The sequence below is a fragment of the Canis lupus genome, chromosome 14 (assembly GCF_011100685.1).
Source record: "Canis lupus familiaris isolate Mischka breed German Shepherd chromosome 14, alternate assembly UU_Cfam_GSD_1.0, whole genome shotgun sequence".
NCBI classification, from domain to species: domain Eukaryota; kingdom Metazoa; phylum Chordata; class Mammalia; order Carnivora; family Canidae; genus Canis; species Canis lupus.
In genome coordinates, this window is record NC_049235.1 from 37,313,879 (window position 1) to 37,336,651 (window position 22,773).

A 22,773-nucleotide genomic window follows, 5' to 3' on the forward strand; every position below is an offset into this window, starting at 1 on the left:
GACATGGGACTCGATCCCCAGACTCCAGGATCATGCCCTGGGCCGAAGGCAGGTGCTCAATCGCTCGAGCCACCCAGGCGTCCCAGTAATGAGTTTTAAATGCAATAGCATCCATCATCTCATTTACTTTACATGAGTAATCATTCTGAATTTTAAAATAATGAACAAAATGTAGGTAATTTTGTGGCTAAAAAGATTTATATTTGCATCTTCTCTTTGGTTAAAATCTAACCCACTGAGTGTATGTGAGCATGACCTTCAGATGACTGGGAAATATAGTGGTCATTATGATCTTGATAATTTGGATGTTTATCTTTGCCTTTTTCTGCAATTTATATCTGGGAGTTTGTTTATTTGAGAGAGAGAGAGAGAGAGAGAGAGAAAGGATGAGCAGGCGGAAGGGGAAGAGGGAGAAGTAGGCTCCCTCCTCAGCTGTAGGGCTGGATCCCAGGACCGTGACATAATGACCTGAGCTGAAGGCAGATGCTTAACTGACTAAACCACCCAGGCACCTCTGATTCTATACATTACTCAGTGTTCATCATGATGAGTGATCATCATCTATTTCGCCCATCACCTATTTCACCTCATCACCTATTTCACCCATCCCGCCAACCACTTCCCCTCTGGTAACCATCAGTTTGTTCTCTGTAGTTAGGAGTCTGTTTCTTTGTTTGTCTCTTTTTTCCTTTGTTTAGTTTCTTAATTCCACTTATGAGTGAAAACATATGGTATTTGTCTTTCTCTGACTTATTTTGCTTAGCATTAATATTCTCCAGCTCTATCCATGTTGTTGCAAATGGCATTCTTTTTTATGACTGAGTAATATTCCAGGGTGTGTATGTGTGTGTGCGTGCATGTGTACCATATTTTCTTTATCCATTCATCCATCAGTGAACACTTGGGCTGCTTCCATAATTTGGCTATTGTAAATAATGCTAAAATAAACATGGAGGGGACATATATCCTTTCAAATTCGTGTTTTTTGTAAATACCCAGTAGTATGATTGCTGGATCATGGGGTAGTTCTGTTTTTAACGTTTTTGAGGTAACTCCACACTATTTTCCAGAGTGGCTATATCAGTTTGCATTCCCACCAACAGTGCAAGAGGGTTCCTTTTTCTCTGCATTCTCACCAACACTTGTTTCTTGTGTTTTGATTTTAGCCATCTGACAGGTGATATCTCATTGTGGTTTTGATTTGCATTTCCCTGATGATGAGTGATGTTGAGCATCTTTTCATGTGTCTGTTGGCCATGTTTTCTTATATTTTTGATTAAGAGCTTTCCTGTAGTTAGCAGGGTCCTCTCACATTCCCAAACCCCAAAGAAGAAAGGCAGATAAGGGTGTTCCCTCTCCTGGCATGGAGACTTCCCCAGATAAAACCTTTGGAACACTATGTGGAAAAATAACACTGTCCATGAAGGGTCAGCCAAATCACCAGAACATCATGATGTAGGAGGTACAAAGATTCCATTAACTTGAATGTGCCCCTCAAAGCCCAGTGGAAGATGCTTCTAGTTTTAGGCCATACCAGCAGTGGTGTCTTTCAGGGAGGCTGTATTCATTTCTCATCTGTGTTTCCTTCCTCCTATTCATACTCTAAGGAAAGAGCCACATCTCCCTATAGGTTTAGTCCAGAGTTCTTATGGCCTCACCAAATCTGAGCAATATTTCAGGCTGAGCTGTGTCCTCCTCTGTTTCACTAATAAGAGTAGAAATAGGTCCTCCAATTCCAATTCTTTCTCTCAGTTGGGTTTCTAACTCTTTTATTGTGGGACAGTATGGTTAACTTCTGGAAAGGCTATATTTTTAGTAGCATAATATTAGTAGCCTTATCTTTTAGGACTAGACTACCTTCTTTACTATTACGTTGCTAACAAGGCACTTTGCCTATCTGAGACTTCAACTCTGATTACATTTATTTGAACAACTGATTACAATCTTTTGTTTGTAGGTCTCGCTTTGATAGGTGAAAGTGAGTTTGGTAATACATCTCACTCCATCTAAGAAAATGGTTTCTAAGTTGCAAAGTGCTATAAAAGGTAATGATTATTATTATAACCTCCCAAACCTTCCAAATTAATTTACTTTTTGTCCACCAAGATGTGGGATAGAACAGAGGTGATAAGAAATCTAAAAATAGCATTGAATTAATCTCTTGGTCAAGGAAATCTCTATCAGAGTCAAACAGCATTTATTAAATATAAATGATGTCCAGAGATCTGTATATGAGGTCCGCAGAAAGATTCATTCATTCACCATGAATTTACTGAGTGCCTACTACTGGTGTCTGGTAACAGTGGATAATAATCTATCTTTTTATTTATTTTTATTAATCTAACATAGGAGATTGATTTAACATACCTAAACATTACATAACAAGAAAGAGTCTCATAGACAAATACATAACTATCTCCTCTTAGAACTTTGCAAAGTAAGTAAAAGTTCCTTAATTTGGCATTTAAGTTCTACCAAATTCTTGCTCTGTCCTACTTTTTTCTTTTCTTTCCCCACATATCTCCTTCGCAATATTATCCAATAGAAATATAATGCAAGCCACATATGCAATTTTATTTTTTCTTATAGTCTTATTTGAAAAGTAAAAGATAACAAGTGAATTAGTTTGAATAATGCATTTTATTTAACTGCATATACGGAAAATATTACCATGCTAACAGATAATCAATATTTTAAGACTATTAGAGATATTTTACATTTTTTGTACTAAGTCTTCAAAATTTGGTGTATAGATTATACTTACAGCTCATTTCAATTCAGACCAGGCACACTGCAAATTCTGAAAAGCCACATGAGCTTACTATATTGGATAGCTCAGGTAATCCAGATTACCCTGTTTTATACACATGACCTATATTGTCTCTTTTCTTTTATGCCTGGCTATCATGCAGACTATTAGATAGCATGAAATGGAGAAAACTTTCTATGTAGCAGGTACAGTCCATTGTGGCTGCTTGTATATTTACCTTCTCCTCCCTACCTCCTACCATAAGGGACCATCTCATGATTTTACTTGCCTCCATATCTTTAATACTTTAACGTGATCACAGTGATAACAAACAACATTTCCTGAGGGCTTGTCTTGTGCTAAGCACTATGCAACCTGCTTTACACATGTTAATTCATTTTCTCATTTTAATTTTCATAACATTCTTTGATGTACCATTACTATTACCATTTTACAGATGGTGAAACTGAAGCTTAGAAAGGTTAAGGAGCTTGCCCAGGATCAGACAGTTGTAGGCTCTAGAATTGAAAAAATGCAATCTGACTTCAGACTTATGCTCTTTTATTTTTAAATCGGGAAACATAATACATACATGGAAAAATGTATAAATTATGCAAATAAATGTATAGTCTAATTATTATAAAGCTCATAACAGTGTAATCCCTATGCATATCAAGAAACAGAAGATTTGAGGGGGCCTGGGTGGCTCAGTTGATTGTGTCCAACTCTTGATCTTGGCTCAGGTCAGGTACTCAGGGTTGTGAAATTGAGCCCCATCCCCGGCTTCCCTTGGGTGTAGATCCTGCTTAAATTTTTCTCTCTCTCTTCCTTTGTGTCCCACCCCCCCCTCTCTAAAATAAAAAAATAATTATAATAGAAAAAAGAAATAGAAGATTTGTAGAATTCCAATCCATTGCTTCTTCCCAGTCTCCATAGAGTTCCTTCTTAGAGGTAGCCATTAACCTATTTCCTTACTCTTCTTCACAGTTTTAACACCTAGTAGGCATTCTTTTTTTTTTTTTAAGATTTATTTATTCATTTGAGAGAGTGAGAGAGACAGAGAGCATACAAGTAGGGGGAGGGGCAGAGGGAGAGAAGCAGACTCCCTGCTGAGTGCAGAGCCCAGCAGGAACCTGAGATCATGAGCCCGGCTGAAATCAAGAGTCAGATGTTCAACCTACTGAGCCACTCAGGCTCAGGCACTCCTTAAGTATGCACTTTATTCATATTTTTTAACTATAAAAATGGAATAATACACTGTATATTTTATTGTGAGCGGTTCCTTTTTTTTTTTAACATTATATATACGTATATCTCTTTTCGAAAGATTTATTTTTAAGTAAACTCTACACCCAACTTGGGGCTTGAACTCACAACCCTGAGATCAAGAGTCACACATGCTCTACCAAGGGAGCCAACCAGGCATCCCTTAACAAGTATGCTAGGGATACTACCTGGCTGGCTCCCTTGGTAGAGCATGTGTGACTCTTGATCTCAGGGTTGTGAGTTCAAGCCCCAAGTTGGGTGTAGAGTTTACTTAAAAAAAAAAAAAAAAAAAAAAAATATATATATATATATATATATATATATATATATATATATATATACTTGTTAAAGATTTTATTTATTTGACAGTGAGAAAGAGAGCACAAGCAGGGGGAGAGGGAGAAGCAGGCTCCCCACTGAGCAGAGAGCCCAACTCAGGGCTTGATCCAGGACTCTGGGATCATGGTCATGAGGAGAAGGCAGGCATTTAACCTACTGAGCCACCCAGGTGCTCCCTTAACATTATATTTTTAAGATTCATATATATCGTTGCATATAGTTTGTTCATTTCCTGCTATATTCCATAATACAACTATGCCATAATTTATTTAGCCATTGTTATTGGTAGAGGACATTGGATTGTTTATCATTTTTAGCTGGAACAATAGTACTGCTATTAACATTCTTTGACATACATCCTAGTGCCCATAGCATGACTTTCCTTTTTTTTAAAAATATTTTATTTATTTATTCATCAGAATGAGAGAAAGAGATTGAGAGAGAGAGAGAGAGAGAGAGGCAGAGACACAGGCAGATGGAGAAACAGGCTCCATGCTGGGAGCCTGACGTGGGACTCGATCTCAGGTCTCCAGGATCACACCCTGGGCTGAAGGCAGCACTAAACCACTGAGCCACTCAGGTTGCCCTAGCATGACTTCTAAGAGTATATACGTGAAAGTGACATCCTGGCTCACATATGGGCCTGTGTTCAACTTTAGTAGATAGGGCCAGTAGATTTTTCCAAACAGGACTATTAATTTACTCTCCCCATAGTGAAGTGAAAATTCCCATTGCTCTACTCCTGGTTGACACCTTGTCGTTTTCCATCTTTTTCATTTTAGCCACTGGGTGGTATAGTATTCTCTTAATGTGGCTTCAATTTCCCTGTGTTCATAGAAAGTTGACACTTTTTCACATGTTTACTGATTATTTGGATTTATTTCTTAGTAATGTGCCTGTTCAAATCTTTTTCTTATGATTGTAGTTCTTTACATGTTCTGGATGCAAGACACTTCTTGGTTATAGGTGCTATACATTTTTTTTCAGTTTTATTGAGCTATAATTGACATTCAGCTCTGTATAAATTTAAGATGTATACTATAATGCTGTAAGTTTCTTATTAGACTCTAAAGCTTGCTTTTTGACTCCTTAATGGTGTCATTTGATGAAACTGAGTCTTAAATATTAATGTAGTCCAATTGATCAGTTTATCTGTTATAGCTAGGATTTTTTGGATTAGTTTAAAAAGTCTGTCCTCCAGTCTTTTTTTTTTTTTTTTTTAAAGTAAATTCTATCCCCCATGTGGGGCACAAGATCAAGAGTCTCATGTTCTATGGACTGAGCCAGGCAGGCAGTCCAACAAGTCTATCCCCTACTCTCACGATCATGAATATATGCTTCTATTTTATCTTCTAAAAGCTTTATTGTTTTGCCATTCAAATTTATGTCTATTATCCACCCGGAATTGCTTTTTGTGTGTGCTGCAAAGGGCCCAATTTCATTTTTCCCCTTCCAAATGAGAATATATTTCTCCTAGCGCCAATTATTGAAAACAATTTTTTAGGTTTTGCTATGCATCACCACCATGACAACATAAATTCTATGTATGGGTGAGACTTTCTGGGGTCTTTATTCTGTCCACTAGTAACTCTGTCTATTCGTGATCCAGTATCACAATGTTTTAGTTACTATGGCTTTATTTATTTATTTATTTATTTTAATTAATTAATTTATTTATTTACGATGGTCACACAGAGAGAGGGAGAGGTAGAGACACAGGCAGAGGGAGAATCAGGCTCCATGCACCGGAAGCCCCACGTGGGACTCGATCCCGGGTCTCCAGGATCGTGCCCTGGGCCAAAGGCAGGCACTAAACCGCTGCACCACCCAGGGATCCCTACTATGGCTTTATGATAAAACTTACTATCTGGTAGCACAAGCCTTCCTCTTCCTCTTTTTCCTTTTACTTTCTTCGCTTCCTAGGAATGCTTACCTCTGCTCTTCCATAAAATTGTCTAATTGGCTTAAGTTTCACACATACAAACCCCAAAACACCTATCAAGTTTTATCTGGAACTGGATTATATCTACAGAAAATTTGGGGAGACTTGACCTCATTCAGTGTTGAAACTCCTATGAACATATCTCTTGTTTAGGTCTTCTTCAATGTTTGTTTGACTCCATGACCATCATGGGGCTTTGAACTCATGACCCTGAGATCAAGAGTTGCATGTTAGAGCAGCTGAGCCAGGCAGGCACTTTTTCTTCAATGGCCTTTTTTTTTTTTTTTTTTTTTTTTTTTTAAGAGAATGCCCAGGCATGCAAGTTTTAGGCAAGGTAGGAAGGCCCCCCTGAAGGTGAGGGAGAGAATCTTAAGCAGACTCCATGCCCAGTGGAATTTAATCCCACCACCCAGAGATCACCACTGGAGCTGAAATCAAGAGTTGGCTGCTCAACTGCCTGAGCAGTCACCCCTCTTCAATGTTTTTTAATTACTTCATGTAGGTCTTGCCCTTTGGTTTATTCCTAGGTGCTTAGTATTTAATTTGAAACTATTTTAAGTGGTATCTTTAACAAAATTCTTTTCTCCTAGAATATCAAAATACATATTGATTTTTTTAAATGTGATTTTATTTTTTTAAAGATTTTATTTATTCATGAGACACACAGAGAAGCAGAGATATATGCAGAGGGAGAAGCAGGCTCCATGCAGGGAGCCCAATGTGGGACTCGATCCCAGGACCAGAGGATCACTTGGGGAGCAGAGAGTAGACTCTCAACCACTGAGCCACTCAGGGGCCCTAAATGTGATTTTTTAAAATTAACTTGTTTAACTCTTATTAATTATAACAATTCATCTGTAGATTCTTTTAGATTTGCCACATTCATAATAATGACATCGATGATCTATGAAAAATAATTTGTTTTTTAATCGTTAGTCCTTTTGTTTTCCTTGCCTCACTCCACTGACCAAGGGCATTGGGGGCAATAGCAGACATTCTTGTCTGCAGCACACTTTTACTTTATCTTTTTTAAAGATTTTATTTATTTACTCATGAGAGACACACAGAGATAGAGAGAGGCAGAGGGAGAAACAGGCTCCACCCCGGGCTGCAGGCGGCGCTAAACCGCTGAGCCACGCGGGCTGCCCTGCAGCACACTTACAATCACTATTAAGTCCCTTTGCCTGCGGCTCACAACCTTGGAATTGTTAGTCGCCTGCTGGAGGGTCAGGAGTAGGACGCCCACACGCTCCTTTCAGCTACTGCAGGATGTTGAGACCGAGCGCCAGCCTCGGGTCAATTCATTTTCCAATCCAGTGGCAGCCGGCAGCTTCCTGTGGTTCCTACGCAACGGCGTCGCCCGGCCCCAGCAGTAGGAGCTGTCGGGCTTAGAAGCACGTGCCGCCTCTTCCGCATTCCTGGACTACATCCCCCATAATGCCGCGCGCCGCGACCGGCTGGTCTCCGAAGTGGGGGAAGGGCCAGGACGGGCCGGGAGGCGGAGCGGAAGCGGACTGCGAGGGACGAGAAGAGTAGAATCTCCACGAGCTGGGAACCACCTCGTCCGTGATTCTCCGTCTTTGGCCTTTCTCCCTCCCGACCTGGAGGCTGCTCCGCTGGCGCGGGACGCCACTGACGCCCGCTGATCGACTTTCGCTACGCCGCCCCGGCTCGGGAGCCCGTTGGCGGCGGCGACAGTGACAAGAAGCCCGCGGGCAAGGTAATGGGGAGGGGGCGAGAGGGAAACGGGGCGGGGGGGGGGAGGCGACTGCGCCCGCCCGCTCGCCCGCCCGCCCGCTCGCCCTCCGCGCGCCTCTCCGGTATTCCCCTCAGGCCCGGCGGCCGCCCTGCCTCCGCGGGGTCCCGCCCGTGCCCCCCGCCCCACCGGGCCGCTGCCCCCAGGTGTCCGCGGAGAGCCGGCTCGGGATGGGCCGGTCGCCCGCGGCGGCGGAGCAGCCTCTTTGTGTCCCTGCCCCTCCGGGTGTGACCGCCGTGGCCCCGTGGGCCCCGGGGCGGAGAACCGAGCGGGGCGGGCTCAGCCCGGTGGCCGCGGGCGCGGGGGAGCGAGCTCCCGGCGCAGGGATGGATGGAGCGCCCGCGCGGAGCCGCGCTCACTTGTTCTGCTCTTGACAGCTCAGCCCTGTTCCACTTTGAGGGAGAAAGTCAAACGCCCCCCTCCCTCACCCCACTCCCCCCCCCCCCTTCAAACTCCGCTCCCGGGTGCCTGGTAAAGATGAACTTAAACTGCTCGTCGACTGTGACTTAAGACTCTGGAAAGCGGCACTGAGAGTGGCTCAGGCAGCCTGGGTTCCCATCCTGGGCGACTCACTCACTGCCTGGCTTCGTGACCTTGGTTCATTAAAAGGCTCTGAGCCGGGGGTTTTCTCGTCCATCAGAGGGAGATAACAGTACACACCTTTAAGTCGTTGGAATAATAATAATAATAAAAATTAATGTGCCAACAACGCCATTAATTCCTTTGATGAAATAATATCCTTCGAGTATTACTTTCCTTAGTTATGCTGAAGTGGCCTCTTCTGGATTTATGAGTTTTGTGCTTTTCTTTGCTTAATGATTAGCGCGATTAGGTTGTGTGTTCTTCCCCTCGTACCTTGTTCAACCTTAAACCTAAGGAAGGAATTCCTTTAAAATACGCTCTCTTCTTAATTTCCAACGGCTTTAAGATGGCTGAGAATGTTCTTAGGAAACTGATGACTCCGCTTTTCGGAGGATCAGCTCTGGAGATACAAGGACTTTATACACCGTCTTTCCCCCCCCCCCCCCCCCCCCCCAGCCGTGCCCTTTGGGAGAATCTTTAGAGGAGCTTAAGTGTTTGTTTTAGCAGAGTAAGCATCTAGGTGTTCTGCAGTTCCTGATGTAGGGCTTCGCCATCTTTTACCTTATGTCAACTTTCCCCCCCCCCCCACCGGTCTCTACACTTTCTCACTGGTTAGTAATTTTGCCCCTGTGGGATTTTTGTTTGCCAGTGATAGTTTTGTTCCCAGAACAAGTTGAGTGAATGCAATAAAATTTAGGAGGAATGATTTGAAACAGTTCACATTAGTTCCTCTGTAGTTTTGATTCTTGCGCTGTTCTCTCCTGATATTCACTGACCTTGGTGATGAGTTTTTCTTTAAGGACATTCTTATGGCCCCTAGGTGATTTTTTTTTTTTTTTCATTGAAAATGTCTGTTTTGTAGTACTTTAGGGTCAATCACTATCGTGTACTATGTGAAATAACATGTCCCAAGTAACGCTGTTTTTAAATGTACGCTTACAGTGGGAGAAAAGCCAGTAGGGCCTGATGAATTTTCTATGTCCTGTCTTCAGTGACTGATGCATTTAAGAAAATTTTAAGAAGAAAAGATGAAGTCGGATGAATGTGTTTCATGAGGATCATAGAGAGCAAGAAAATAAATAAGGGGAAAACCTATTTAAACTGTGGGAGATGACAGGTGCATATAAAGATTTTTGATTCTCTTAAAACTATGTAGCAGAAATTCTCATTTTGAAAAAAAAAAAAGTTTCCTTGTTGGTGTTAGGGCTGTACAGGACAGGGTAATGGACTGTGGAAATAGGAGCCCTTGGTTTTTGTCTTAGATCTCGGTCACTGTCTGTACCCTAATGTTCCTTTGTGTCCTTCTTTTCCTCATGCCTAACCTAGTGAATTGATCTGATCCCAAGGACTCTTCCAGTTCAGACTTTCAATGATGAAGTTTTTTTGGATGTTCCTTTTTAACATGGAACAAATGGATATAAGCCTTTTTATTCATTTATTTGTGTCTCAGGGTTTTTTTCTTTCCACCTGGAGGAAGGGCACACACAACTAGGAACTAGAAAGCTGCCACAAACTAGAATCTACTGATGGGTTCATTCCTCTTTTACGAATTGTACATGTTTTTTCTACATTCTTTTTTTTTTTTTTTTTTTTAAGATTTTATTTATTCATGAGAGAGAGAGAGAGAGACAGGCAGAGGGAGAAGCAGGCTCCGTGCAGAGGGAGCCCGACGTGGGACTCCATGATCACACCCTGGGCGGAAGGCAGGCGCTAAACCGCTGAGCCACCCAGGGATTCCCCCTGTTTTTTCTACATTCTTGACATGCTTAGTTCTCTTTCTCTCTACTGTGTATCCCTTTTATTTTGCTCATAGCCTCTGTTTACCTATTGTGCCCGTTTCTTCGTAATTCTAGTTTGTCAGTCCCCTAATCCAAACTTCATTCTTTTTGTGAATTCTTTCCCTTTTGCTTCAATTCACAACATCCTGGTGTTCTTAGGGGCTCTTTTCTTCCCAAGACCTCGGGCAGAGGTGCCAGGTGCTAATCAGCTATGGAAGGGGAGGTGGGCTCATGGGGCACAAAACGTGATTGGCTGAGGCATTAGGCAGGTGACTGAGATAACTGGTACAACACAGTATATTTTAGGTTAAATTTTTCTGTGGCATAGTGATTGAATAGTTTCCCTTTTGCCCTAAAATTTTCTTTTCTTAACCCTGAATTACTTTACCCATTTTCTTACATCTTTGTACTCTCTAGAGCTATTAACTTCTCTCTTTTCTCCCAAGTATACCATCTAAAGATGATCTGATATCTCAATATATGTTTCTGTATCTTAGCTGGAATTTTAGTGTAGTTTCTATCAAGGCAGTTCACATTTTAAATCTTAGACCTAATTAGGAGAGAATGGCTGTATCTGTTATTTTTTTCCCCCTAGATATTAACTTTGGGCAATATTGTGTAGAAAAAATATTTTAAAAATGGGCCTTTCTCCCTGAAATTACATTCCGAGGTCAAGTCTGTGGAGGACTTATTTCTGAATTTTTTTTGTAGAGAACTGTCTGAACCTCTGAGCTCTGGTGAACATACTGTGGTTTTTTTTTGTACAGAATATCTGCTTCTCTAACTGTAAATTCCTTGGGAGACTATTAGGCTCTGATCTCCTGTAGGACCTTTGGCTGCGTGAGAGCTTCTCTCCTTGCTAGTTGCTGCTTTTGCTGTTACAGCTACTGTAGTATATGTGCCACCAAAGCGAGCACACTGTTTAATAGCTACTTTAACTATAGTCATGAACAAGCACAGGAAGCAGCACTGAAAAATGCAAAAACAGGATTTGAAGGGAAAATTTTTTTTAGATAGATTACTATCTATTATTAATATTTTTCATGTTGCTAATTGCAATGTTTGCATTAAAAGAAAAACCCAAGTATTTCAAGACAGGCAGTGTGGTATAAAGTGTTTTTAAAGTTTTTGACTGCAACCCATAGCAAGAGATATTTTTATGTCAAGACTCCATAGATAACACAAGTGTGTTTGTGTGCACGCATGTGTCTGTGTAAGAAAAAAAATATAGGTATATAACTGAAAGAAAACTGACATAAAACAAAATCTGTAGTGTGTACAGTCTACTTTGATAGTTTCTATTTTACCTTTTTTTTTTTTTAAGTGCCATTTGCAGACTGTTAGGTTGATTTTTGTTCTTTGCTTTAGAAAAACACAGGAGTCCTGTGCTGAAAGTTTGGGTGCCCAATTTCCCCCCATTTGTTTGCCACCAGGTAGTCATTAATCCTCTTTGTCCTTCACTCTCCTTTTCTTTAAAATGAGGGTGAACCTCTGCCTTGACTATAGTAATAATGTTGAACTAAACTATTTGTCTTCACATTCCTGGCTAGGGAGAAACCACTGAAAAATAGCTTAAATACCTAGTTGTTTGCATGTTAGCTATTTGTTAAGTGGCATTAAAGAACTACCTAGATTTTATCCGATACCCCATCTTACCACATTACCTTCTTCGTATTATTAGAAAACGTTAATAGGAAAATATTTATATATTTTTCTGTGCAAGGATCACGATATCAGATTATTACTATTCCTGTATATTACTGAATAGTGAACTGCCATTCTCATAAGAAAAGGGAACACAAAACTTTTTGCTTGTGGATTTCCTTCTGTTCACTTTGGACGATTTCTCCAAACCAGGCCATTCCATGCTGGGGATTGGGATCCCCTCCCATTTCCATTTATTTGTACTAAGAAGACCTAGGAATAAGGAATTTACTGCCTGCTCCCAAGATTCTGGTCAGAAAAGAATTCTAAAGGTTTTAGTTGGAGAGAAATTGGAACCAGACTTTATTTCCTCTTCTTTCTCAGATCAGACCTCCTTAGAGGGCCTTCCTTGACCTGATATTTCGCGTAGACTCCTCAGATATCCTCATGTCACCCTGTTTAGTTTCTCCATAGCAGTTTATGACAAGTTGAAATGAGCTTGTTTCTGTGTTTGCTTGATTATTGTCCCACTCTGGCTGAAACATAATTGTCATTAAGAAAAAGAATCCTGTCTTGTTTTCACCTTGCACATCTCTAGTTTCTGGCACATAGTAGGTACTGCAATAAATATTGTGAATGAATAAGTGAGCAAATGAATGAATAAACTGAGTTCTTTTATGCTTTAAATGAAACTTCATATAGTAAAGGTTGTTCCTGAGCCTAGGCCTTTATGTAGCCCTCCCCTACCCCCAAATTCTTTTTTCTGGAAATATGTTTTTTCTTATCAGTGCCTGCTGATCATTGTGAAGATGTCTTCATCTAGAAGATCTTGTATTTATCTTTGCTTTACTTCATATTTTTGTGTTGTTTTTTTTATTATGTAAAAAAAGCTAAGCTAAGTTTTTAAGATTTCTTAAAAACTTATTGTAGCAACTGTGTAATACTTTGATTTATGATAATAAAGTGTATTTGAAATTTTAATGTGCCTACTTGATAATTTAATCAATAGTCCAAGCATATATTTTCAGAATTTTAAGATCATAGCTCTAAACTGCTATTACTGTTTTCTGGTTATGTTCTTTTTTCCTTTTTTTTGGATTTTATTTATGTATTTGAGAGAGAGTGAGAGATAGGTTGGGGGGAGGGGCAAGGGAGAAGCAGACTCCCTGCTGAGTAGTGGGGGAAGGGGGAGGATGGAGGGCTGGATTCCAAGACATGCCCTACCTCCTCCCCTAGCCTTAGATGCTTAACTAAATAAGCCACCCAGGCACCCTCTGGTTATGTTCTTTTAAAGCAAAAGAGAATAAGCTTCATTTAATATTATAGTTAATCCAGTATTTATAAACCTAGCCTTCCTAGTGGAGGTAAAGAAAGTAGTATGGTATAGAGAAAAACCTAAATAGTGAGTCAGGATCTGTCTTCTAGATCTATATAGTTTCTGCCATTAACTGTCTCATTTTAGTCAAGATACCCGGGTTTTATTACATTTGATATGTCAGGGGATTGGATTAGATATCTTCTTAGGTTCATCAAGCCCCAAAATGGATGATTAAAGATACTTTAATTTTATCTCGAAATTTCCATCTCTCTGCCTCTTTACCTTCCCCCACCCCAAAACATTGCTGGGAAGTCATTGTTGCTTGGGAGAAGGTGGGGTTAGACTCAGGGAGTGTGCTTAAAGTAAACTATAAATATCCTTACTGATTGCCCACAGAGCTCTGTGGGAGTTGTGGCAGTAGTGTAGGGGAGGTTACTCTTGCCCTTAGGAACATGGGATTGAGGAGACAGGGCTCATGACTGGATGAGAAGATGATGTGTGAAATCAGCTCATATAAAGTAATGTGCTGTAAGAGAGAATGAGTGTGGACTAGGGTAAGGTGATGAGGTTTTGTAATCCTTCTGGCTAAGGTAACATTTAAACAGATACTCTAGTCTCATTTTAGGCTATTTGGAAGATGGACTCTTCTCATCAACAGTATGCCATTATATCATCTTTTAGGACTGGATAATTCTTCAGTGACTAGTACCAATGAAATATTTCATGTTTTCTGCAAATTCTGAGAAACTTATTCAGACCTTGCTGATAGCTATTAACTAACTGAATAAGAGAATGTAAGGAAACATTCTTCATAAATAAAAATAATATAAATGTAAGATGTTATTACTATCATATAAGGCAGTGAGAAGGCTGGCTTGACTGGGGAGATATTTTTGTGACTGATGGGAAATAAATTTGCCTTTGGGGACTGGATTATTGGAGGGCCATGAGAGCTAATCAGAGGAGTTTTATTTGGGTCTAATAAAACATCTGTGTTAACTCAGATTATCAAGAATTACTGGCATTGCTGCAGTAGTGCCTGACACTAATAATAAAGATGAGTGTATATTGAATAGTGTGAGGTGTCATTTATCTTTACCAGTATTAGGTAGCTACTTTTGTCCCCATTATATAAATGAGGACATCGGGGTCTAGGGAGATAAAATAACTTGCTCAAGGTTTTAAAGATAGAATATGTAATTTCGTATGGAGTACCTTGAGGCTGGAGGTGGGGCAGGAGTGGGAGTGCTTCTTCTTTTTGAAGAGGCAACATTTGAGCTAAATAATACTAAAAAATGAAAAGGAACTAGGTACAGGGAGAACACCCCAGGCAGGTGAATAGCAGTGGTATATAGATCCTGAGGTCAGAAAGAATTTGGTTTGTCTTGCCTAGTGTGGCTGTAGCACAGTGAGCAAGGTGGAAGTGGTGTGAGATTAGGACAAGAGATAAGGGCCAAAGTCAGGTTTTGCAGGGCCTTGTGGCCTGATGAAGACTTTTCATTTTATTTTAAGTGCAGTGGGAAACTGTTGAAGGGTTTTTTTTTTTCTTTTAAAGACTTATTTATTTATTCATGAGAGACACAGAGACACAGAGACACAAGCAGAGAGAGAAGCAGGCTCCACGCAGGGAGCCCGATGTGGGACTCGATCCCAGGACTCCAGGATCACGCCCTGAGTCGAAGGCAGGCACTAAACTGCTGAGCCACTCAGGGATCCCCTGTTGAAAGGTTTTTAAGCAGGAGAGTGATATATGACTTTGTGTGTGGTAAAAAATACAAACATAAAATGTACCAATTTAACCATATTTAAGTGTGTAGTTCAGTGGCATTAAGTATGTTCACATTCTTGTACAACCATCACTATTACACATCTCCAGAACTTTTTCATCATCCCAGGGTAAAACTCTGTACCCTAAACTTTATTTTTTTTATTTTTATTTTTTTAAAGATTTATTTATTTATTCATTCAGAGAGAGAGAGAGAGAGAGAGAGAGACACAGGCAGAGACACAGGCAGAGACACAGGCAGAGGGAGAAGCGGGCTCCATGCAGGGAGTCCGACATGGGACTCGATCCTGGGTCTCCAGGATCACGCCCTGGGCTGCAGGCGGCGCTAAATCGCTTCGCCATCGGGGCTGCCCTGTACCCTAAATTTTAAACGATAGCTCTCTTCTCCGATTCTCACCCCTAGCCCCTGGTAACTACCATTCTACTCTCTGTTTCTATGTATCTAACTGTTCTAAGTACCTATATTAAGTGGAATCATACAATATTTGTCTTTCTGTGTCTGATTTATTAACTTATTATGATATATATACACACACATACACATATATTTAAAGTAGGCTCCATGACCTACATGGGGCTTGAACTCATGACCCCGAGATTAAGAGTTACATGCTCCACCGATTGAGCCAGCCAGGCACCCCTTAATATTGATATCTTTAAAAGTTAATGTTGTAGCTTGTATCAGAGTTTTATTCTCATTTAAAACTGAATAATATTCCATTGTATGTATATACTGCATTTTATCTGTTCATTTTTTGGATACTTGGGTTGTTTCTACCTTTTGGCTATTGTTGAATGATGCTGCAGTGAATATATAGGTGCACGAATACCTCTGAGGCCTTGCTTTCAATTCTTTTTTGATTATACCTAGAAGTGGAATTGTGAGATCATGGTAATTTTGTGTTTAATTTTTTGAGGACATACTGTTTCCCATAATGGCTGCACCATTTCTCATTCCTGTCAGCAGTCCACAAGAGTTTGAATTTCTCCACATCTACCATACACTTGTTTTTTTGTTTTGTTTTGTTTTTTTGATAAATGTTATAGAGGAAAGAAAAATTTTTTTATCCTCTACCTTTTTAGGTTCAATACCTGGGGCTTTGCAAATTAAACTGCCAAAAGCCAGATTAACTGGGGGAAAAGGTTTATTTCATATGCAAATGAGGGGCATTACAGAAAATGAAATGAAAACTAAAGAAGCAGGTAGGCATGAGAACTTATATGTCATTTAGACAAAGAGCCGTAAATTGTGAAGATCTGATAAGACAAAAGAAAAGGAGTTTTAGCTTCTAGAGGCAGTAAATTGTGAGAAGGTAATTTATGGAGGAAACTAATGGAAGGTAAGGGTTGTTTAAAATGTGTTTGTACGGATTTGTCTGAACATCAACTCCCTGTCTACCATGATGAGAATGTTGTCCCCTCCCTCCCTCCCTCCCTCCCTCCCTCCCTCCCTCCCTTCCTTCCTTCCTTCCTTCCTTCCTCTCTCTCTCTTTCTTTCTTAAAGATTTTATTTATTTATTCGTGAGTGACACAGAGAGAGAGGCAGAGACACAGGCAGAGGGAGAAGCAGCCTCTTGGCCAGGAGCCCGATGTGAGACTCGATCCCAGAACCTGGGATCATGACTTGAGTCAAAGGCAGACACACAACCACTGAGCCACCTAGGTGCCCCAGTTGTCTTCTTCTTTCTTTCTTTCTTTCTTTCTTTCTTTCTTTCTTTCTTTCTTTCTTTCTTTCTTTCTTTCTTTCTTTCTTTCTTTCTTTCTCTTTCTTTCTTTCTTTCTTTCTTTCTTTCTTTCTTTCTTTCTTCCTTTTTTCTTTCTTCTTTCTTTCTTTCTTTCTTTCTTTCTTTCTTTCTTTCTTTCTTTCTTTCTTCTTTCTCTTTCTTCTTCTTTTTTTTTTTTAAGATTTTTATTTAGTTATTCATGAGAGACACAGAGAGAGTCAGAGACACACACAGGCAGAGGAAGCGGCAGGCTCCATGCAGGGAGCCTGATGTGGGATTCAATCCTGGGACTCCAGGGTTATGCCCTGGGCCGAAGGCAAGCAGTAAACCGCTGAGCCACCCAGGGATCCGGGATCCCCAGTTGTCACCTTTCTTTTTTTCTTTTAATTTTATTTATTTATTTATTTTTTAGTTGTCACTTTTTTTTTTTTTTTTTTTAGTTATCACCTTTCTGATGGGAAATTCATATCTTGGTTTTAGGTGGAAATGGGGAGAGCAAGGCAAGGAATGCTTCCTGCGTCTACTGTTTCTTAGCTATCTTCAGTTCCAAATAATCCTTAAACCACAGTGGGATACATACTTTGGGGTGGTATACTCTGATGCCTTTTCTATCATCCTAATAATGGGTATGAAGTGGTATCTCATTGTGGCTTTAGTTTGTATTTCCCTAATGACTAGTAATTTGTACATCTTTCAATGTGCTTGTTGTTCATTTACATATCTCCTCTGAGAACCATTGGAATTGTGACTATTGAAATTGTGACTTGTATTTATTTATTTATTTATTTATTTATTTATTTATTTAAATTTTATTTATTTATTCATGGTAGACAGAGAGAGAGAGAGAGAGAGAGGCAGAGACACAGGCAGAGGGAGAAGCAGGCTCCATGCAGGGAGCCCGACATGGGACTCGATCCTGGGTCTCCAGGATCACGCCCTGGGCCAAAGGCAGGCGCCAAACCGCTGAGCCACCCAGGGATCCGTTTTATTTATTTTAAAAAATATTTTATTTATTTATTTGAGAGAGAGAGATAGAGAGAGAGATAGCAACAGAGAGCACAAGCAGGGAGGAGACAGAGAAGCAGGCTCCTCGCTCTTCAGGGAGCCCAACTCGGGGGCTCCATCCCCGGACCCTGGGATCATGACCTGAGCTGTAGGCAGATGCTTAAGTGACTGAGCCACCAGACACCCCTGTGACTTGTTTTTATTTTTATTTTTAAAATTATTTTATTAGAGTTCAATTTGCCAACATTTAACATAACACCCAGTGTTCATCCCGCCAAGTGCCCCCTTCAGTGCCCATCACCAAGTCACCCCAACCCCCCTGCCCACCTCCCTTTCCACTACCCCTTGTTTGTTTCCCAGAGTTAGGTGTCTCTCATGTTTTGTGTGGCTTGTTTTTAAAAGAATATTTTGTCTGCTCTGAGGACAGTGGCTTGAAGTGGGGTTGGAGAGAAATCTGGGAAACCACTTGAAACAGCTGCAGGAATCCAATTGGAGATGATGATACTTGGACCACACTCCATTGCCTCTTCAGAAGATCTAGTGCTCTATAGATAACTTCATCTTAAGTGTGTCTCCTCTCCTTCATTCTTCTGTTTTGGGCCATATACATTAATATCATTTGTAATTTCTGCCATTGCATGAGAGCTTTCCCCTGGGAATCCTAAATATATTTAGGAGTCTGGGGCAACTGTGTGGCTCAGTCATTTAAGCAGGGAGCTGGCTTCTCCCTCTCTCTCTGCCACTCTCCCTGCTTGTGCGTGCGCTCTCTCTGTCAAATAAATAAATCGTTAAAAATGTATATATTTAAGAGTGTATCTTAGGTCAAAGTAACGATGATGAAGGTATCGATGATTTGATTTTGGCCTTTAAAAACTACTTGGGCCAAATTTGAAGTTTGACTTTTTAGTCAGTAATAGACAGTTAATATGGTGGTCTAGAAATTGGGATTAAAAGTTTTCAGATTGTACACTATTTTGGTCGAGCAAGGACTCTAATAAATACTGTGCTCGATTGTAGCCATAAGCCATGGGCGACAATGCAGATCTTTTAGGTCTAGTTGTTATTTCCCTTGTGATGACCTAGGTGGCCTTCCAGGAGCTTGGACCAGTAAGATCTTTTAGGTCTAGTTGTTATTTCCCTTGTGATGACCTAGGTGGCCTTCCAGGAGCTTGAACCAGTACTTGAAACTGAAGGAAAAAATGGGGAAGTTCAGAGTACAAGTTCCTCTCTCACTTGCAGCTTTGAATGTTGCACAGAAAGGAGATATTAAACCCTCCCTTTTTTTTTTCTTTTTCTTTTGTAGAGATTGAGTCTAAGAATAATTTCTCTTTAAAAATACTAAAATAACTTGCCTTTAGTTGCTAAACAATTAAAATCTTGTCTGCCTTTTTCTTTCTATGTGGCATAACAAAATATCTTTCAGGGAACACAACAATATATTCATATTGATCGCAGGGACTAAAGTGATTCCAGAAGAAATTGTTTTCACTCTCCTTCTACTTCTGTCTAGTAAATGTAGGGCTTAGCTTACTTACCCTGGCAGGAATGACTTGGGTTATGGCAAAGATACTATTTTTTCCTGCTCCTTTTTCCTTCCCTTTAGGGTCATTATAGGTAGGTCCAGGTAAGAAGCCTCTGTCACTCCTGATGCACTGACTTGTACCATTGAATTTAGTGGTCCTACCAGTAACTCTCATTGCTGCTTCATGAAGAAATTTGAGATTTGGCGAGGGGTTCCCATTTTTTGCTGCACATTAAAATAACCTAGGGTGCATTTTAAAGGTATTTATTTATTTATTTATTTATTTATTTATTTATTTATTTATTTATGTGAGAGAGAGAGAGTGAGCATGAGAGAGCGGGAGAGGGAGAAGCATGCTCCCCATTGAATACGAAGCCCACGTGGGGCTCTGGGGTCATGACCTGAGCCACCCAGGGGCCCCTAACTTAGGGCTCTTAAAAACAAAACAAAACAAAACAAAACAAAACAAAACAAAAGCATAACAAGATGGATTCCTGGCTCCCTCTCCCTAGACATGCTAATTTAATTGGTATGGGGTATGACCTGGCATGGGGATTAAAAAAAAAAAAAAACTCTTCAGGTGAGTTTAATGTGAAGCATTCTGAGAAGATGCCAAAGGCATGTTTATATCCTTTTGGGAATCTTAGTCACCTCTGCTGGTCTTGCTTGGAATTACTTGTGGAAATGAACCTTTATAATAGTTTTCAGACCCTCTTGGATTGCTTCAGAGAACCCTCATGGGCCTTTGAACTGCTCAGCCCTTTGTCAGGTATTAGCTGCTGGCTCCAGGCCATCTTTTTAACTTGGAGAAGGCTCCAGGGTGCCTTTTCTCCTTAGTAGCTCACTTTATTCCTTGGTGTCCTTTTATAGTTCCCTAGTATAGAGAGGGATAATGGCTCCCAACTTCTCACTTCTTTGCTATTCTCAAAAACAAACCCTTTTCCTGTTAAACGCTTAATTTCTTGGGGTACCTGGGTGGCTCAGTCAGTTAAACATCTGACTCTTGATTTTGAGTCAAGGCTATGAAGACCTTTGTTTTTTTTTTTTTTTTTTTTTTTTAAGATTTTATTTATTTATTTGAGAGAGAGAGGGTGGAGGGAGAAGCAGGCTCCAAGCAGAGCAGGGAGCCCAACATGGGGCTTGATCCCAGTACCCTGGTATGGTGACCTGAGCTGAGGGCAGACATTTAACCAACTGAGCCACGTGGGCACCTCTATGAAAACCTTTCATGTAGGCCTCTTTTCTGAATTTAATAGTCAGCTAGTATATAGTTAATATAGAGCAATAAGGGGCTCGTTACTTATTTTTAGGCCTCCCACCCTGAGAAACACTCCCTGTCTCAACCCACCTCCCTTCCTGGATCTCTTGTTCTCTGTCTAAAGCCATTACAGTCTGGGGGTTTGTCATTTGGAGTTTTGTAAAACCTATGAATTCTAGTAGGGCTGGGTTTAAGGACCTTTTCTAAAGAAATAGGCAGACCCTGAATGGAGTTATAGATTCCGAGCTTGTGGGCTTGTAGCTCTTGCCAGAGTTCAGGCAAGTGAGGTCCATGGCCTAGGTAAAACTCTTAGGCAGGTTTTTCCAGGTTTTGAGGTCATTGCAAATAGTGAATGAAATAGCTGTTGTGAAGTATTTCCTTCATTTGATAAGAACTCAGTAGTTGTTTATGGCTATAGTTTCTGCTGTTTCTGTTTTTTTGCTATTGCTACAAAAGAGGAGCAGAGGTTCAGGGTTTGAGCTTTGAATCCTATCTCTACCACTATCCAGTTGTATGACCTTGGACAAATTAACTTCTTTGCCTCAGTTTTTTTCACTTGTTGAGTGAAAACACTATTAATGTGGGAGTTGTGAAGATTTAATGAGTTAATTCATATAAGGAGCTTAAGCCAGAATCTGGTGCGAAGTAAGTGATTGTAGTAAGGCTGTTATTTAACTAAAGTACTCTCTTTGCCTCTGGTTTTGGCCTTGAATATATATAGTGACCTAAAACTTTCCAGGCCATGATTTTAACCTTTATTTGCCAAAATACCTAGGAGTCTGTGTTCTTAATGTCACTATTCTGGTTTTGTTGTCATGCCAGCTATAGAACTCTGTTGTGACAGCTTCAGGGCAGATACCCCGTTGGTCCATCTACTGGGTGCTAGGTCAGATCATGTAGCACACAGGTCAGACTTGAAAAGACATAGGAGCCAGTAAAGTATTTCTAAAGGAAAAATATATTTAATATACTTATGCAAAATAACTCTTTTAAAATTTTCTTGGGCTTCCAGACTTCCATTTTCTGAACTCAAAATATCTGTAGAAAAAATACTAGGTTATGTTTACTTGACTTTGTTAAGTAAAGTTCAGTAATACAGTATTGATATTAATAGTAGTATTTCAATAACATCATTCATTGTATGGTAACTAAAGAAATAAGTAGAAGTAGAAGAAAAATTGAAAAGGCAGTTAATTCTTATTTTTTAATATAGTTATTACTTTATTATAGTAATTAATATATTCTGTTAGTGTAGTGAGGATGGGCGCACTTCAACAAGAGTAGATGGGTGTTCTTCAAACCTCTGAGACCCAGAATTTATTACTAGTATATCAGGGACTGGATGGCAGGGTAGGTGGAAGAAAGAGAGGGACTTTTCTAAACTGGACAAGTGAATTGCCAGGGTAGAAGATCCCCTGCTTACACATATCTCAACACATCTAGAGAAGTTTCATTACAAAATTTTGTATTTTGATTTTTCACGTAAGATATTAAAAGATACTCTTTATTTTTTGTTTAAAAAAAGATTTAAAAGCACCTGTGCTATAAAGCAGAATTTTAGACCATGGAACCCTAGTTTCTCTCTTGCTTAGCTTATATGTCAGCTCAGTAAACATCTGTTAAAAGTGATTAAATGCTCTGCACAGTTAGCCTTTATTCATTTCTGGTCTTATCCTCAAACTAGATTTTACTAGTTTGGCTATGTGATTATACCCTATTAAGCAGATTAAAATCAGTATATCTTTAATTTGCTCATACTGCAGGAAGTTAAAAAAATTTTAAGGATTATTTTTATTAAGCTATGAAATGCAGTTTTTGACTCTGGATGTATTTCTACATAAAGAATTTAACTCCATTGGGTATAATTGAAGAGTTTTCTTTGCTGGACACTTTAGTGATCCATATACATTACTGTCTAGGTCTTTCTAGATTTCATGATTGTCATCACCTTTATCTTTTTTTTTTAAGTATAATCTTTCAATTTTTCTTTAAATTATAAAAGTACATTCTGGTATCATTTAAAATTTAGAATTGCAGATTTGGAAATACAGGGAAATTTTTTGAACTGTTTTAGCACTTCTCATTATGTCTGGCATAAATTTAG

The 22,773-nt window shown here is 39.9% G+C and overlaps 1 protein-coding gene across 8 annotated transcripts in view; it reads left to right on the forward strand.

Annotated features, from left to right (window-relative positions):
- Positions 1-22,773, forward strand: part of CCDC126 (coiled-coil domain containing 126) — a 105,940-nt gene that overhangs the window by 51,685 nt on the left and 31,482 nt on the right. Inside the window, exon 3 of one of the 8 annotated variants that reach the window (XM_038557109.1) lies at positions 1,958-2,045. The exons of 5 other annotated variants lie outside the window; for them this stretch is intronic. In XM_038557109.1, the coding sequence (XP_038413037.1) occupies positions 2,015-2,045 (31 nt within the window). In that variant the 5' untranslated portion in view covers positions 1,958-2,014. Of the gene's footprint in view, positions 1-1,957; positions 2,046-7,770; positions 8,017-21,502; positions 21,577-22,773 lie in introns of those variants that run through there. 2 more of the 8 variants (XM_038557111.1, XM_038557116.1) reach the window with 2 other exon arrangements.